This window comes from Lissotriton vulgaris, chromosome 7 (assembly GCF_964263255.1).
Source record: "Lissotriton vulgaris chromosome 7, aLisVul1.2, whole genome shotgun sequence".
Taxonomy (NCBI): Eukaryota; Metazoa; Chordata; class Amphibia; order Caudata; family Salamandridae; genus Lissotriton; species Lissotriton vulgaris.
Window position 1 is genome coordinate 464,786,654 of NC_141695.1, and position 19,104 is coordinate 464,805,757.

Sequence of the window (19,104 nt, forward strand, 5' to 3'; positions counted from 1 at the left end):
GCTCAGTTACATCAAATTCCCTTAACTTTTTGCGGATCGCCACAGATGCTGCTTCACCCTTATTATCAGCTAATATTATTGTTGAGACTGGTTTGAAATCTTTCAGTAATTTCATACCTAGATTTAAAGCCGGCTCTGTCCCGTATTAATTTTGAATCTGTTTCAGGACATCTGGTATTACCGCCATAGACGGAACACCGTGCGTTTTAGTGTAAATAGCAGCAAAGGCTGAACCCCAAGTGTGGCAGTCCTCCAGATGTGGTGCGATTCCCATTGGTAAACAGATTGTTAAAATTCTGTGTTTCTCATGAGGGGTAGTATAAGGAAATACCGCCTTAATTTGAGTAATTTTTGAAGCTATCCAGAATGGAATTTGTTCCCGTTTTGTAGGTAATTAACCAACGACTGAACGTAAAGTCTGTGGTATAAATTTATTTGTAGCCCCTGGTGAGGGGGATGTTGTGGAATCATCATTACCTGTTGGACTGTAAAAGTCTGCATGACATACTAAACCAATTGTCTATAGATTTTGATTAGCACTTTGAGTTGAGCTCGTAATTCCACATCTGTCATTTCATTAATTTCAGGATGTGGAGTATAGCTGGCTAACACCGACCATGTTGCTCCTGGTCTACCTAGTGGACCGAGCCTGGTAATGGGATTTATATGTTTTAGGGCGCCTTTAAACCAGAGCGCATGCTCCTGGTATGTTAGTGGAATTTCAATGTCCTCTAAAGGAATATATTCCTCTGGTGGTTCATCTTTGTAGAAGTGAAACACATTTGTTTTTGGATCTGCTTCAGGGAATACTATCCATGAGTAGAATACCTCTGTCTGGTGATATTCATGTGCCTCTATCACAAAAACTGCCCTACCACCTCTTGCTGACGGGCCATTTTTTATAAGTTTTAAAGTGATGGCTCTCCTTAAATTTTGAGGAATGATTATAGCATAGTCGGTTTCATTAAAACCGGTTATGTTAAAAGCTGCTCCGGCTGGATCAGCCGCAGCTCTAGCAGAGAGGTCCTTGTTTTCGGTCATTGTGAAATGAAAATTGCAGAGCAAGTTACAAGGCAACAAAGATAAGGTGCACAATATTTTGGAACACTATCTTTCAACGTTGAACAAACCAAAAAGCTAATACATAGGATTTTTTGTCTGTTCTGTATCATTTTAGGACCCTATTGTAAGTTTCCCGATTCATGCCCTTTTATAGGTATAAATCACCATATCCTTATATAGGCAAAGAAATCAACCATATTTAGGCATAGCTCATGCAGTCCAAATACGGCAGGGCAACTTCCACTACTTTTGAAAATCCACAATGATTTCTTGGAAAAACCCGCCTTCAGCAGTCAGGGACTTCCACTTGCTTGAGTATTGATTTATCCAAGAACTCATGGAGTTTTCAAAGAACTGAGACTCTTTGATGACGTTATTATGTCCAACTGTACGTCAAAGTCGGCACCTTCAAGGTATAAATATGCCCACACTCGCCCAAGCAAACACACAGTGGTTTGGAGCACTCCGACTATCTACTTGCACGACGCGCCCTGCTACAGCAAGTGCCGAAGGAAGCCGACCCTCCAGCAGACACACAGAGCGACGCGGTCTTTTCTCCTGCCGAGAAATCCAGCTCCAGTGTTTCCAAGCTACCCTTGCAGGTTGTTAGGAAAGAGAGTCCCGAGATTGACCTTCTCCATTCTAAACTAAAAGGTACGGAGCTGATTAGCCCCTTAGAGAAATCTTGGGCAGATTCTTGGCAAAAGAAGACTACATTTATGCTACACCTCACTTACTTCCTCCCTCCCTCGCACTATGCTTAGGTTAGGTACACCGGGGTAGGCGTATTTTAAAAGCACCAGTTGAGTACTTTTAGCCTCTGTTATTTACGTATGTATTTATATATGGTTTAGGAACCACACAATGCTCTTACAGTATTATTTCATTCTACTATTTATACTGTACGCATTATATTTTACAAAACAGTGTTACGATTGTAGCAGTTCATTTCTTATGCTCGAGAAAGAAGACGGTTCAATAAAACCTTTTGTTGAAAACGCCCGTCTTCCTACTTTCTCTGCATCTCTAGGGAAACGAAGCATGCATGATTGACGGAGTGAAATATCTATCTATTGTTTCCACGACTCTGAAGATACGTTTTATCTTTGGGAAACAAAGTTGTCATGTTTATGCGGTTGTCAGAGACTAATTGCTTCTTGTGAATTCGAGAAAGTTTCTAGTGACCTCTGAGCTAGCTGGCACACACAATTAAGTCTATTCGATAGAGACCTAGTCGACCTCAGTCCTACGTCAAACCTATAGGATATATTATTCCAATGCGCAGTCTATTGGGAATATAGGAACTACACTACATGGCGCTCAACGTTTTTATCCCGTAAAGACTCCAATAGACGTCTGGAGTGGGTTAAAGGATAAAATATCCGCCATAACTAAGTAGGACGAAAATCCTATGCATTATTATTTGATTTGTTCAACGTTGAAGGATACAGTATGCCAAAATATTGTGCACCTTATCTTCATTTCCTTAAAACTTTCTCTGCAAAACTTACAACAAAATGCAAGATAGCGTTGAAGAGAACAGTGGGGCTGCAAAGACTAATACCCAACCGGGTTTAGACGTTACGGGTCTCCAACAAAACGACCCGGATGCTATAATCATCCTGGGAAACGTGAGAAAAACCATAGCTATAAAGCTTATAGAAAATGGCCTATCACCGAGAGGTGGTACGGTTATATTGGTCATAGATGCACATGAATATCGGTAGACAGAGGTATTCTATTCATAGATTGTCTTTCCACAGGCAAATCCAACAACACATGTGTTCCATTTCTACAAGATGGAGGAACATCCAGCGGAAAACGTTCCTTTCGAGGAAGTTAAAATTCCACTAACTTACCAAGAGCACACCCCTCATCAGGGAAACACAAACAAAATCACACCACAGACTATACAGTCAGTAATCGGTAAGTTGCCTCCAAAAAGGGAACAAATTCCATTTTGGTTAGCCCAGAAAATTACTCAAATAGAGGCAGTATTTCCCGATAGCCATTTATGTTTGTTTATTCACGATTTAATTTTCATTAACTGTTTAAACTGTTAACTTTCAAGTTCAAACATTTAAGGTCATAACTTAAAAATTGGTGTTGAGTTTATAGATTTTGTCAATGGCAAAACGATCCAGAAGCTCTGTTTTTACATGGTTGGAAAATTAATTAAAGAAAAGTGTTGTAGCAGGACTATCTCTAACACAGAGGTGATGTAAAATATAGTTCCTAGAGGCTCATAGACCATGACAACAAAAATCTTCTGCTGATGTTTATACAAGATGGCTCAGTGGGTCTAGGTTTATAACTTACTGCAGGAAGCTGTATTTTATATATAGTATTGGATACAGCACAGGAAGCAGTAGGTGATACTTTGTCACATTTTTGTCGTACTTCCTGATCAATATTGTTAGACGGCTTTTACACATTAATTGCCGTTGGACTTCCACTAAGTAGTTTATTGTGCTGGTTTACCATACAAAAAGGTATTGACATAAAAATAAGAAAAAGATAGTCTGATTAGTAAACTAAGAGGCGGGATCTGTTATTAATAGATAATAAAACTGTGATAGTAAATCATGGTTAGCAATATAGAGGACCGTACATAGTTTCATACTTAAAATCATTTTCCAGTAGATTTACAGTCATATTAATACATTTGGAAAGAAATCTAAGAATTTGATTAGGCTTGTTTAAGAAAACAAGCTTTTTGCAGGTGTCCTCCACTTTTCCCCCAGTTTGGACTTCTAAAACCTGGTTTTCGACTGGCAGTGCACTGAAGCCTACTTACCCAGGACAAGGATACGTGTGATTTTGTAACCCCTATTGGTAAGGACTTTAACCCTCTTATGATTACCTACTAAAAGCTTTCGGGTACCCAGGGAATGGGAGTTAAAGCAGTCACCAGGGCCTGAAGCACTGGTTGCGCCACCCTGAGTGACCCAAGCTAATAGATGACAGGAGTCCAACCTTTGCACACTGCATGAATAATGCAAACTTCTCAACCTCGACTTTGTGGCAAGGTGAATGCACTATTTCACCCCTGAGGAAGGCATCCTCGGCCCAGAAGGCAGGGTGCATTATATTAAAGGTCTGTATATATAATGCAAACTTATGTGTCCCTTGAGTAGCCTTTTCCATTAAGGGCTACTATAAACGATCAGAGGTCCATGGGCTAACATGGGCTGGCAACCAGGCACCCGAGGTTGCCGTGGTACCACGCAAATATGACATGTTTGGTATCAAACAACGTGCCTCATCACCCCGACATGAATCCAATGTCAAAGTCGTTGTGACATGTACCCAGGTGGCTACCTTAAGAGGTTGCCCACCTGGTTGACCAAGGCTCTCCTGTGCCCTGGCTGTCAGCCCAAGCTGTTGCCACAAAGACAGAAATCTGGCCACCTGCCAGGAGGTGTGAGCTCTCAGGAGTAAGAAACAATAGCCAGGCCGGGAAGGGGGGGGTAACACCTCACTTCCGGACAGGAAGGCTAGTTAAGTGGCACATTAAGGTGGTGACCTTCAAAGCTTACGACGCGTCCGATATGCAAGCAGGCTGTCTCTCAAAGGAGGACACAGCCTTCACTCTGACCCAGGAACTTTGCACCTGGGCAAGTGGAAAAACTTTGTAGGCATTAGGTGTACAACCCAATGGTGGGCTATCTGGTCTGTACAGCGAAGGAAGGTTTCTGCCACTTGTAAAAGCGGCAGAATAGAGGGCTCTGGGTAGAGAATGTGACGCACGCCCCAGATGTGGTCATCTTCCGGGTGGATTAGCCGCTGGGGCTAGTAGTAAATTGGCTACTTTCACCCACAACTCTAAATCGAAGATATAAGGGGCACCCCCAGCATCAGAACCAGAGTTCTGATTTGAATTGCAACACAGGACAGAGAAGAGACCAGAATCTGTGACAACAGGACCTGCACAAAACAGATGTGATATTCTGCACATGTGGCAACCATCCTGCTACTGCACGACTGCAACTCGTACCAGATCAAAGATGTGTTCTCCCAGACAGAGGGACACCTTCAACAGCCAAAGGCAACTTCAGCCTCCTTTGGTCTACGGGCACTAATACCCTGGAGTCCACAGGTAAAGACAACATACTAGAACCAAAGTAACATATGCCCACTACAGCCAGTCTGGCCCGGATGCCCTACAGAGACCTGTAAATGTTTGTCAGGCATTAATTAGTTATAATGTATAACGAATAATTCTTTACCAGGTATTGGTTCGGAGGACAACTTTATTTCTTTGAATCCTTGTTGGTTCTAGGTCATGCATGAGGTCTGCGAGTAGGAGTTTTAGTCTGTGAAGGTGAGACTGATCTCTTTTGTTAAAGCATCATGGATAAGGTACTATGTTCTCAGATATATTGATTATGAATGTATTACTTAAGAAATTTTGGATTGATTCTGTATAAAAAAAGTTTTGTTATTAAGACTTTCATTTGGCTCTTTACACAGAACGTGTAATTGGAGGTGGGTTGCTTGTCTTCTTTTTGAACTTCAATTTAGCAACCACTCTTTAGTCTACGCTGCAACACGAAGGAACTGGCAGCACCTACAACCGACCTCAGCAGGTGCCCCAATGACTATTTTTTAAACTAGTTTCCTCACAAGCGCCATATAAGTGGCAAACCAGCTCCCGGCACCCCTCTAGTCAGCATCAAGGATAGTCAGGACAACTCTGCACCCGGACCTTTCGAGGCAGGTACATCAAACGGACTGTTGTGGTTTGATCCTGGGATCCACATCTCCTTAACCCCAATGGGTTCCTCACAACTAAACCTTTAACTGACCAATTGTCACTAGTGCATTTTACTACTGACTGCATTTCTAATGTTCTGCAGTATGGATTTGCACAGTTTTAATTTTCCTTCTAAAATCCATATCTCTGGTTATACCTATCCGACTGACTTTGAATTGGTGTTTAAATTCTTTTTTTAAACTCTGCTTTAGTTTTATAAATTGGTGTCCGATGTCTTTCGAGTTCAATTTTGCCATGTGTTACTCTGAAACGCTCAACACATGTTCCTTTAGTAAAGCCGGACTGCTCTTTGCCACACTACCCGGACTGGGCGAAGGTTTTGTGGCAATAGAAGGAACTCGGCTCAAAGAAGGACACAGGGAAGCAGAGTTATTGCCAAAAAACAGAATACAATATTCCAGAGAAAATCCCATCCATCCTTCAGCCAGAGGTTCTGGAGTAACTGACCAACCTTCAAACCATAACATATTCCGTCAGCTGGGTACGACATCCTAGCTGACATTATGATGTTCCATGCTCATGAAGCTGTGTTGCCTGGCTACATTTGCCCAGTTACCACTTCCCTGAGGGTTGAGGCTAATTTCTTCTATTTTTAGGCTGGGACGCTATCTTACCCTCCTGTCTCACTTTTGGAGGTTGACATTTCGATGAGTGCCCCTTTAGTGCTTTTTTTAGTAAGTACAAAGAGCCCCAGGGTGATGTTTGTCACAGCGTTTCTCCGATGGCCGAACGTACACCCCTTGGAAAGCAGCTGGCTCAAGCGGCGCAGTGAGCAGCCAGGACACCTGCATTGCACAGCTACAGGAACGTGGCAGTGCACTACGCCAAGATGGCCTTCCCAAGTCGGCTGTGTCCCATCTAGAGCCATAGTCCGTTTCTCTTCCGCTGGCCTTCCTCTGCGTGTCTCAGCATGCCCTTTCAGCAGGTAATCTGAGTTCTTGCCAAAAACCAGGATACTTTATTCCAGATGAAATCCCATCCATCCTTTAAATGGTAAAGGAGATGTATTTCCAGAATGGCCAGGCTCCCTGGGGAAAATTAGAAGTCTGTCCTGAAATCACAACAGAAAAAGTTTTTTTTTAAACGCAGGGACTTTTGACACAACTTGCAAGTTGTATTCACATACTGGTACCATAGGGACAGCTAGGGTCAACAAGTAATAGCCGGTGGGATTGGATCAATTTACTTTCAAAATCAAAGACCATTTTGTGGTCAATGAGCATATAGTTTTTTTTGGAGCTCAGTCGAGAGGACCAGCATTTTCCCCTCACTTCATCCTCTGCCACCCACTGATAAAATGTACACAGGATTTCCTGGTATCCATTCTCTGGGCTACTGAAGAATACAAAAAAAGTGATGGATGGGATGCTTGAATTAATCTCAGCCATTGGTTACTCGAACCGCATCGCAGTCCATTGTTATTTTGCACACCATGCTACTTCAGTTTGGGCCCAGTCATATGCAAATCTATCTTGACTGTGCTCCAATGGGATAAACCAGTCGGAACTGCCAGGCCAGGTCCTCCCTGAACCGTAACACAAGCAACCCAGGACAGGTTTTACCTAAGTTACGGCTCAGCAGCCAGGTATAGCTTGATTCCAGTGAGAGTGAGCATGGGACCTACGTCTAGGCATACCCATCCCACTTAGCACAACACTAAAGCATACAAAAGGTTTTGGATGTAATGCTTGAATTAATCTCAGCCAATGGTAATTACTCGGACCACATCCCAGTACTTCATTATTTTGTACACCATGCCAGCTCAGTGTGGACATGCGCTGGCAGTTCAGGATGGACTTTTTCCTCTGGAGCAGGGTCAAAGCGGACTTGAAAATGCTGGGTCCAAACTCCGGTGGCATGGTGGGTGAAATTTGATGGATTGGGATGTTGCCCGAGTGATCGCCAGTGGCTAAGATTAATTGAAGCAGTCCATCATTCACTTTGTTTTTGACATCCTCTGGTTCAGGCAGGAAAGTGTACTTACAAAAAATAACTTTAGTGCTAGGCAAGCAAGCAAAGGAAATTCCCTAATATGTTTTGAGCCTTTTGGTCACGCCAGGGAGTTTAGTATTGTTATTAAGCTAATTCCCAAATTAACTTTTTTCTAGCACTCGGTTTCAAGCTCTGCAGATATGCAAGTTCCAGCATGGTTTTAAATAGGAAATGCTAAATCCCACAATATGCCTTGAACTCGCCACAATTCGCTCTGAGGCCACATTGAAGACGGACATATCATGTAGATGTGTTAATGAAAATGCTGGGTTTTTTTGTCTTATAGACCAATTAAGATGCTGAAGTTCAGTTTAAAATTCAACTCCTGAATCAAACGGTCATATCGTAACACTTTCATTTGCATATGCCTCAAAACCCAATATAGGAATTTGAAAAGAACATTTATACTTCTCACTCTCCCCACTGACCGACCTGACAAAAACTTCCAAAACTAAACTTGTGCACATTTTTTATGTAAATACATTAAGATTTGGAAAAACAGTCCAATTATTTAGTATTAAAAAATTAAAGCCTTATATCTACAGGCACTAGCGCTGGAATAGATTATATAACAGAGCTAAAGTTCTATATGAATACACCCCCCCCCCTCTCACCCCCCATTAGAGCATATTTTGAAAACCTGTTTATAAAAAAAGGACAGTGAAGGGGCAATAACACTCTAAGGGGATGATCACCTGATAGATTACAGCCTTAATTCTAAAACTGGCTTATTTCACAGCACATTCTTTCACACAACTGTAAAGTGGAGAGGCTTTTTCGTGTGTCCACTCATTCAATGCCTCGGGATCCCATGGAGGTCCACCATTCACACCTGAGAGGATAAAACAAAGCAGGGCCTTACTGATGGTCTTTGTGAGATTGTAGCTGGCAGTCACGGCAGGTCAGGGTGTCACAGGTGTCGCAAAAAAGCATGAGAGGTTCTTGTTTGTGCACGGAACAGAACACAGTGTGCGCTCCTTCTTTAGATTTTGACCCACCTAGAAGATAAAGCACCAAAGGACAAATTGAAGCACAGACATACATGCTTTGCTTGCCAGGAGAAAACAGTCCACTAATTAGGATTCTTAACAATGGACACATTGGAGTTGCACATTAGATGCAACAAACAGGTGTCTGCCAGCAAAAGCAGATGGTATATACTTGCCAGCAGGAGCAGATGGTATATCCTTTTAGAAAGTCCCAATCTACCCGGTCAGAAACAGGTAACCGCTGTAGTCTTCATCCATCAACCATGAATAGGATATTAACCAATTACAGTGTATATTTTAGAGTAGATGTAGTAAGGTTCAAAGAGGGTAGAAGTATTGGCTCAGAAACTTGAGTGGATGGCTCAAGGTCTGAGGGAGTCTCCTAAATGCTACATTTAGGGGGCATTAAATGGAAGTAACAGGTAAGGACAATGGGCACCTCACATGGGGTGACGATACCCTCTATTATGTCACACTCCTGTGGGAGGGGGCATAGTCTAAAGATCTAGCTCTGATTGGAGGAGTCTCCTCATCTTCCAGACGAAGGGGGCTGAAAAGCGTGCTCAACTTTGCTGCCTCCTCCTGAAGGGTGGATTTGGCAAAGGTAAGCCACCTCCTAGTCCAGGTTTTCCAATCAGTTCCCCTGTTCAAGGTGGGGGTCTAAACCGGGGGCTGCCATCTGCTGCTAGCAGCAGAGGGTGCTGGTTGCATTACAAAGATGGCAGGGCTTTGGACTGTCCCCTTCGAGCACTGGGCCCATCCTGGGGGAGGACATTGGCATTGTTTCTGGTCCTAGAGAGCAGAGGCTCTCCACCCCATGGGTTCAGTAACATGTCTGAGTGTCAGCCTGGCGAAATCTGTGTGTGACAGACTGCCTAAAGGCAATCAGTGACCACACCAGGGTCGGTACATTTTCAAGGGGTACCTCTGAGGTGCCATCTGAGTACATGGTTTAATACATTTCACATTAGCATTATTGTGGATATATTACAAGGAGTAGGTTGGTACCAAATACTCCTGGTTTCAGTGAAACCATCATGGTGCTGGGGAACTCAAGTTGTTGAGTTTCAAGCTAGTGTACTCCTTATGGCTTCCCTAGCACTTACAATATTTAAGAATGGTCATACGTATTCTAGGAGTATATCTACTCATGCAGATAGGTCCTCATCTGTGGTATAGTGCACCCAGTCTTAGGGCTGTAAGGCATGCTATTGGGGTGACTTTCTATATCTTCCGGCATTTTTCACCTCACAGGAGCATACAAACTGCAAGGGCGTGGCTCAGTCCTAGTGAGGGATTCCAAGGTGACCCTCTTCAGCTTCCAGACCCTAGGTACCCAGGGTACCACCAAATAGGGACTTACAGGGTGCAGAAGTACCAATTGTTATATGTTTTTAGGGAAGAAGCACTGGCTAACAAGCTACTTACCTTCGGTAACAATGTATCTGTGAGAGATATATGTTAGTTATAGATTCCTTACCTTAGAATTACCCCAGGCATCTAACTGGATCAGGAGATTTTTCGTTAGCAGTACCCCTGCATGTCGGGTAGGTGGCGTCAGTTGGCTCCGTGTCAGTCGTCGTGGTCACCAGAATGACGCTGCGGTGTGTACTTAGGCACCGCCCCTGGGCACCGGCGTCAGTTCCGACACAACTTTCCACACCAGAGTCGCAGAGCCATGCAAGATACTGACCACTGATGCACATAACTAGGGCCCTGGAAGGGAGTCCCTATCTCTAGAAGTCAGTCAGCAGAACGGGGAGGATGGGTGGGGCGGTAAGGAAGCTATAACTAACATATGTCTTTCACAGATATATCATTACCGATGGGAAGTAACTTGTGCATCTGAAAGAGACCGTTAGTTATAGATTCTTTACCTTATAATAGATACCCCAGCCATACCAACCCCGGAGGTGGGTCTGCGAACCAAGTTCACACCAGAAAGTCCTGGAGAACAGAAAGGTCAAAGTAGCCATCTCTCCAGACATGGCTGTCTAGGCAATAAGGTTTGGTGAACGTGATCATGGATGCCCAATTGGCTGCCTGACAGATGTCAAGAAGTGGGACTCCACGCTCCAAGGCAGGAGTAGCTGCCGTAGCCCTGGGGGAGTGGACACGTAGTCCCACTGGAGCTTCATTGTTAACTAGGGAATAGCAGATTTGAATGCTTAGGACAACCATCGAGAGATGGTGCCTTTTTGCACAGCCCGACCTTTCTTATCACCCGCATAGCCAACAAAGATTATCGTCCACCCAGAAATCCTTTGCGCGGTCTAGACAGAAAGACAGCGCACGTTTTGGGTCCAGACGGTGGAGTCTCTCCTCCTTCTTGGAAGGGTGCAGAGGTGGGAAGAAGGTGGGCAAAGTGATGGTCTGTCCTATGTGGAAAGAGGTAACCACTTTGGGAAGAAAAGAGGGCCTAGTGTGAAGGACTATGCTGTCTGGATGAAGAGCAAGAAAAGGAGGTTTTGAGGACCGAGATTGAAGCTCATTCACTCTGCGAGCAGAGGTGATGGAGACAAGGGAGGCAGTCTTCAGAGTAAGGAGTCTGATAGGACAGTTATGTAGAGGCTCGAAGGGAGCACCCACATGGAATGTCAGGACAAGATTCAAGTCCTACTGGGGCATTATGAAAGGAGAAGGAGGAAAGAGATGAGTAACGCCCCTAAGAAATCGATTTACAATAGGAAACATGAAAAGAGAAGGCTGATCAGGAAGGCAAAGAAAGGCAAATATGGCCGAAAGGTAGCCTTTAAGAGTGCCCAGGGCAGAGCCCTGCAGGGCTACAGAGGGGATGAACAAGAGTACCTCCGAAAGGGGGGCAGCAAGGGGATCCACAGCCTTTGCTGTGCACCTTGCCACAAACTTGTTCCATCTATAGATGTATACAGACTTGGGGGAGGGACACATGACTGCCAAGATGACATTACAGACTTCGGTTGGAATGTCAAAAGCTGTCAACTACTGCCGCCGCTCAATCTCCACGTGAGGAGGTGGAGGGTGGAGGGTGGACGGGGGTAACTGTGAGGTAAGGAATCTATAACTAACAGTCTCTTTCAGATACAGGGGACCTGGTTGGAAGCGACACTATGCACCACAATCAAAACCACATCAAATACTAAGTAAAACATGGGGGCTAACCAGGTCAAAAGAGGCACTATCTCATACTGTGTCCAGGAACCTGCCTTCCATGGAGGCACTGTACAGGGTTCACTAGGTTTCTTAAACAGGACAGTGGGGCTGCAGACCTGACAAAAGAAAAAGTAACTTGCCTGTAATGGTAGTTCTCCAGTACTGGTATTTTTTATAGTCACATGCTTGACTCCTCTCCACCGCCAAGCTGGGAGCCCCACAGGACTTCTACTGCTTAACAGTCCTGGGGCTTTTAAACAGTAACTTAAGAAAGCTACACACACAAAAAAAAACACATCTGCAGCCAATCGGGTTCAGCCAGACTGAAAACTGCACCAAGCAGAGGTCACCATCCCTCAGATTTCGTGACTAGTGTAAATAATTATATATTGAGGTGAGACTCTTGTGGGGAGAAGGGTGGTTATCATGTTAATCTAAGAAAGGAAACAATACTGGGAACTTCTATTACAGGCAAGTAGCTTTTCATCTCCAGTGTCGTATCTGTCTTAGATGCTCGAATCAGATTAACAAACAGTATAATCTAAACGCCTCAGCAGATGGTAGGAAACAAAATATGGCACAGATGTGGAATGTAAGAAAGTGATGCATGGAATGCTTAAATTAATCTTGGTCATCTCAGGCCATTGTTTTTGTTCACAATGCCACTTCAGACAGGACCGAGCCATATGCAATTCAGTCTTTGTCCTCCTCAAATATAACAGTCCAGAGTAGACTCCCAGTCCAGATCTCCTATGAACTGGAACACTATCAACCCCAGACCAGTTTTTGCCTATTAGGGCCTCGTCAATAGGCTTCAGCTTTGTCTCAGGGACAGTGAGGATGCGACCCTGGTCTGGACATACTTGCTGCACTTAAGGAATCGGTCTGAGAAATACACAAATAGCTATGGCAAAACTACCTGCTACCATGCTGCTTCTTTCTGTACTGTCCCTTTCAAATGCTAGTGCTGTGTAAAACCAGATCTGTTGTACCATGTTAATGCACTGCATATGTCGATCAACAGAACTTCAGAGAACAGTGTGGGAGATGGGGAGATGCTTCTAGTCGAGTGTGCTGTAACTTTGCCTTGGTATGCCAACTTTTACATTACAGGTTATTGCTGCTGTCACCCAGTGAGCTATCCCATGTAAACTGAAGCAAGCCTTTGTTAAGGATTTCCAATTAAAAGCCAATCAGATATTCTAAAAGTGCTTGGCTCTCTCCAGATTCAACTTCCTATCCTTAGGCTAATTCTGCGTCTCTACAGAACTGACTGAAAGGTTCGTTAATTGTAAAATCTAGGAGAAAAGACCCCCCAAGGAGATGTTGTGGAAACAATAGGGACATTTTCCATGACAAATGTGTGATTCCTGTCTTATGAATTGATTTTAACAGCTTTGCATTGGAGTGTGTTTAGCCCCTACAGAACTGGTGGCCCTCTCACTACAGGAAAAGCTCTTAAGAGGCTTTTCATAATTGCTTATATTAACCTGCTTGTATATAGTGATAGTTATTTGAAAATCGAGGAATTGCAGCCACATGAACCTTGATCAATGCATAAGCAAGTCCCTACTGATCCAAAATCAATAGATATGGCACAATGTGTTGTGGCAATGCAGATACTGGTTGAGGATTGTGCTTTCTACATCATTCACAGAATCACTTCCATTTAGCACTATAAGTTGTATTCGTTGACACGGATCTGGCTTGTGGAAGAATTACTCTGCACTCATCCACAATGCTTAAACTGCAAAACACATTATGTTCTGGAGCCAGGTGTGCAATTTCATTGATGCTAGATCTGCTTGGACAAGCCTGCCTTTGAATCAGGACAACAGATGTGTTGACAAGGTTAGCCCTTCTTGCAGGGTTTCTAAGAGAAATATAAGTTCCATGAACCAGAACAGTCTCAGTCAATCTGAAGCCATCATGATTAAATAGCATGGTACTCTTCTCAGTAGCCTTTCACTACAATGAGGGTATGCTCCAGGGGAGGGACACAAGGAAAGTAAGGAAGGCCACCCAAAAAACAAGCAAATGAGTTTGTCAGTAAAGCCAACCAACAAAAGCAGTGGGCACGCTACACGCCAACGTACGCTCTTGGCATAGCCCACAAAAGATGTTTCACTACCAGACATCATAAGGCTGTCTGGGAGATGAAACCAAGTGTAAAAAAATAGTTTAATATACAATTACTCCACACTTCATTAACCAGAAAGTTGTGGTATTATTAAAACAGTCTTTGAAAATTCGGCAGCGGCAAGATTGAGCTAGCTAAAACATTAATTAAGCACATTTAATTCACAATGCAACCAATTCAAATTAATGGATGGACCAGTTCATCTTTCTACTGCCGTCACATGCTCAAGGATGCATTAGACCAGGGGTCTCCAAACCGGTCCTGGAGGGCCGGATCCATGCCAGATTTTTGGGATATCCCATTGAGATACATGTAGTAATTTTAAAAATCTGGCATGGATCCGGCCCTCCAGGACCGGTTTGGAGACCCCTGCATTAGACTATTAGAAAAAAAATCTCTTCCCAGTGCTACTACATAATTATCTTTGGTACAAATATGGTATTCACTTTTTTTTAGCCTGGCTGTGATTAGCCAGATTAACATCGGGCAAGTGAATTAACAACATTCAAACTTGAGGGAGTTGTACTTGGTGGAAAAAAAGTCTCAAAATGATTACCTATCGTCCGGACTGTGTGATCCTTGGTGAACTTCACTCGTTGATGGGCTTCCACACAGGTTCCGCACAGCCACTCAGTACACTCAATACAGTAACTGGTAGCCACAGCATTATCTTCACAGCTTGTACACCTCTGAAGAAATATCAGCAGAGAACAATGTAAGCACATTATACTATAGTAGTATGTAATCCATGTAAATGATGCGGAAGGAAATGTGGCTAATCGATATTTACACTGTCACCATTGTTTAGGGAGTAGGGAAGCCTAGTTACACTCTCCATGGCTTCACAGAAATGTTAATATCTTTTCTCAGTCTGGTTTACACAGGGTAACAAGCACTAGATAGCTCTGACACAAATCTAAAGTTTCATTATCATATACTACCAATTTGACTCCAATATCAAACTCAAAATTGAAGAAAGATAGATCACCAATCACTTCAGAAATCATTGGTCCCGTCACAGCAAAATAAAAAATTATTCCAATGTAACACATTTTATTGGCAACATATTACACCCAGGGACACTTCATTAATGTCAATCCTGAAAAAAATGCTTGTGAAGTCTGAAAGGAATATGTGAGAAAGACTGAGGCTGGTGGTCTTTGCGTCACGCATACAGATACAGCATTGTTGAGTACTATTCTTTCTCTTGGGATTCATAATCTTAATATACTTCCATAAAAATGTATTTATGTAGCATTTCTTTAGCACAATTCTAGCCAAAAGTCAGCAAAGTGCTGTAAGTGGTCAAAGGCAAGTTTTGAAGTCGGCGAGTAACAGGAGAGGAAATGGAGTTGCTGACTGTTATTGCATTGTGATGTAGGGTTCTTTAAAGAGGCATGTCTTCAACTCTTCCTAAATTGAAGTAGCATTTAGTCAGTCCTGTCGTATACAAGAATATTGTTCTAGAATCTGGTTTCATAGATAGAAATTACCTGCTGTCTTGTTTTTTTCTTTTTGAGACTTCTTAGTTTGCACTTAGATGGTGCACTGGCTGCAGATGTGAAAGATAAGTAGGGATGTTAGTTTTGCAGTGTGGCATGGGGAGCCAGAGGAGTTCCATAAGGGTGGGGAGAATGTGATCCTATATCTTCAGGCTTTGGATGAAGTGCTGCGAAATGCAGGATGCTCCTAAGGTGACCAGGTGTTTGAACAGAAGTTATGAAGTTGCTTTCTGGAAGAAACTAACACTTTCTTTAGAAGAGAGCTTGTACCATGGAGTCTGTTTTGGCAATGTGTTTCTTGACAGGAGAGGTTGGTGTCCAGGATGAATCCAAGTAATTTGGCATTCAGCGAGATTTGGAGCTAGATAGACAAAGTTAATTTTATTGAGCCAGGTTTGTACTGTATCTTGTTGTTCTTGCAAATAGAAATTCTGTCTTGGTTAGGCTGGGCTTCAAGTAGGTGCTGAACATCCACGTCTCATACTGCAAGCGGTATTTAGGGCACTGGATGCTAGTAGAGCAACAAGCGGCTCTATGTAAAGGTTGAAGATTACAGGCGATCGTATGGAACCCAGAGGAACTCCACATGCAATAGGGATCTTTTGTGACTGGGAGGTGCCCATGTGCATAAACTAGAGCTGGCTGAAAAGTTAAGATGAAAACCAGTGAAGGAGACTGCCAGTGAATCCTATTTGCAACTCAAAGGTGCATTTGAGAGTTGGATGTTCAACCATGTAGAAGGCAGCTAAGAGGTCAAGTAATATTCGGGAGGCAGGGGTCATCTTCATCTGCGGTCAAGAGGACATCACCTACGGTGTGCAAGGTGGCAGTCTATGTACTGCAGCGTTATCTGAAGCCAGACTGGCAGTCTTGCAGGAGATGGTTAGCATTGAAGTGATCTTAGAGTTGAACACAGACTGCTTTTCAAGTTATCATGACAATGAATGGTAGATTAATGATGGGCTGGTAGCTGGCAAACTCAACAGGGTTTCTTTAGGAGTGGGAGAATCTGGCCAGTCTTGAGCGTCTGAGAATATACCTCTAGTGAGAGATGCATTGACAAATAGTAAGCAGGGGTAAGAGAGCATCTCCAGAGGATTTTGATGAAGGATGATGGTAAGACATCTCATTCGTAGGAAGTAGCTTTAAGGCACTTACGTTACTCAGCCAGATCTGGGGTTGATAAGGCCATAGAAAGCGTACAACTGCACGATTCTATAGGAATGGTTAGGTGTTAGAGAAGAGGCAGGCTTGGTATCATCGATCTGCTGTCAGATAGTTTATTTTCTTTTTCACTAAAGAAATTTCTGTGAAGTGAAATTTCTGTGAAGTGAAGAATTGGTGGGCCTACCAGGAGGTTGAAGCATTGGCTGATTGTCTTGAACATGTTCTGCTTCTGTTGGTAACTTCACTGACGGGGTTGTACTTTATTTTGGCGGATGTAACGAGCTGCCTGTGTGTTGCGCGAGGGCCTTCAGTATCAAGAGGTCCTCAGGAGTTCAATTTTTTTCTCCATTTTCTTTCATTTCTGCGAATGGATTATTTATTGGTAAAAAGATCTTAAGAATACCAAGGTGGTGGAGGTCTTGGTTTGCCCTTCTGTGTTGTAATTGTGATGTGAACCTTTACATAGCTTTCCAACAAATTGTTGAGGTTGTTTAGAAGAGTACTGGCATTGGACATTGAGATGATGGGGGTGTCGCGATTAAAAAAAAAAACTGGCCACCTTCGTATAAACACTAACCGACCACAAAATATGGCACACAAATTGGAAGAATATCCATATATGACTAGGTTGGTGCCAAAAATGAACTGGTATGCAAATCGGAAGGCCTGATAAATTGGGTATTAGAAGGTTTGTTCACCCCTCTAAACTATTTACTCACCCACTTAAAGTGGAGGCATGTCGCTCCAAATAGATCTCAAAACGCTCAAGAGCCATAAACCCACCTGAGTCACTTCTTTTTGGTGGTCACTCCCAGTTACCGAAGTGGTCTCCTTTAAGAAATAATTTTCCACTATGTCCTTCTGTAAACACTGATGTTTGCACACTGGGCAGAGAGTAACAGCTGTAACAGAAAGAAGAGTAGACATCAATCTGCGATTTTTTTGCCACATGTTTTAAACTTGACTATCCACCTTCCAGTATCAGTCATCAACAGCATAAATCACCCATAGTTGAATCTATGCTACAAGACCAACATCAAGGTCTACTTAACCTCAACCTATTGTGATCTACTCATCATTAACTGAGGAGCACTCAAACGTAATGGTAAGTTTGCAGTCCCCCTACAAGAGGCCACTGAAAAATCTTTGCCAATAATGTACCTTAACCCATCTTACGACTTAGTGCAGTGGATGTATGGGGTGAGGAGGGTGTTGACACTCCCAGACCCAACTGCCATGGTGGTGTAAAACTTGGCAGCGTGCAAGTTGGGGCAGGGTTTCTGGGGGGTGGGGGGGCTGATGAGGGCATTTCTGCATTATTTGAAGATTAGGGCGATCCTGCGGAGGAAGATTCCCCATCCACAGGACATGGAGGGCGAGAGCCCCTCGAAGTTTAGGGTATTGGTAGCGGCTATAGTGTGTCAGCCTGCTGTCTTACAGCGGTATTCCACACTGCTGTGTAACATGCGGGCCTCACTACAGCGGTTGCACGATCGCTGGGAGGGGGATTTGGGAGCACTTGGAGAATGGGGAGTGGGGGGTCAGCATGCAAATACCATGGGGCAGTGATCGTTTGAGTAGGGTTCCGGCTCATTCAGTTAAAGCTGCTGCACAGTATCTACTACACGCATACACTGCTCCAGGGGAATGGGAGGTGCGATTTAGACCACTGCTTGAAGGGCTGCAGTCAGCATGGTACACATGCTCTTGGGGTGCGGCCGTTTTGGGAGAGGGTTAAGGGCAGACTGGCAGCCGTCCTGGAGAGGACCCTGGTGCTCACTCTCCGATTGGTTTGTGTGGGCATCTGGGGGAAGTTTAGGCTTGATAGGTACATGCTTCTGTTTATAATGTAGCGCTGGCCAAGAAGGATGTTTGTACAGCACTGGGGTGGTTCATTGCCGGCAACGGTGCAGGCCTGGGATCCTACATGGAGTGGTTCAGGTGGGCAGTGTAGTCTACTTACCGGGTGAGGGGCTGGCGCCAGAAGTTTTGGAAGATATGGTTTCAATGAGATTCAGAAGATGATGCATGATCGGGAGTGATTTGGGGGCGGGGAAGGTAGTTAAGCCCTGGGAACGTTTTGGCAATGGCTGAGCAGGCTGAACGAACTTTTGTGTTTTCAGACTGAACTGGTCAGACTCTGGCACTGTACAGGTTTACTCTCCGGGGGGGGGGGGGGGGGGGGGGGGGGGGGGTCGAAGGGAGCATTTGTCCATGGTTTCATATTGTACTGGTGTTTAACAACAACATTCAATATAAGTACCTTTCAAAAAAGTTTTAGGGAAAACCAGTCAATTGTATTCTGCCATGTACATAAAATTAACTATTTGGCAGGGAGGGAAA

General features: G+C 43.8%; 1 protein-coding gene across 2 annotated transcripts in view; it reads right to left on the reverse strand.

Annotated features, from left to right (window-relative positions):
• The window catches only part of TRIM28 (tripartite motif containing 28), a 538,764-nt gene that overhangs the window by 483,431 nt on the left and 36,229 nt on the right, over nucleotides 1-19,104 (reverse strand). For both annotated transcript variants that reach the window (XM_086930506.1, XM_086930507.1), the window contains exons 2-4: nucleotides 17,545-17,663; nucleotides 14,649-14,781; nucleotides 8,694-8,829 (exon numbers count right to left, since the gene is read on the reverse strand). In XM_086930506.1, the coding sequence (XP_086786632.1) occupies nucleotides 8,694-8,829; nucleotides 14,649-14,781; nucleotides 17,545-17,663 (388 nt within the window). The remainder of the gene's footprint in view (nucleotides 1-8,693; nucleotides 8,830-14,648; nucleotides 14,782-17,544; nucleotides 17,664-19,104) is intronic.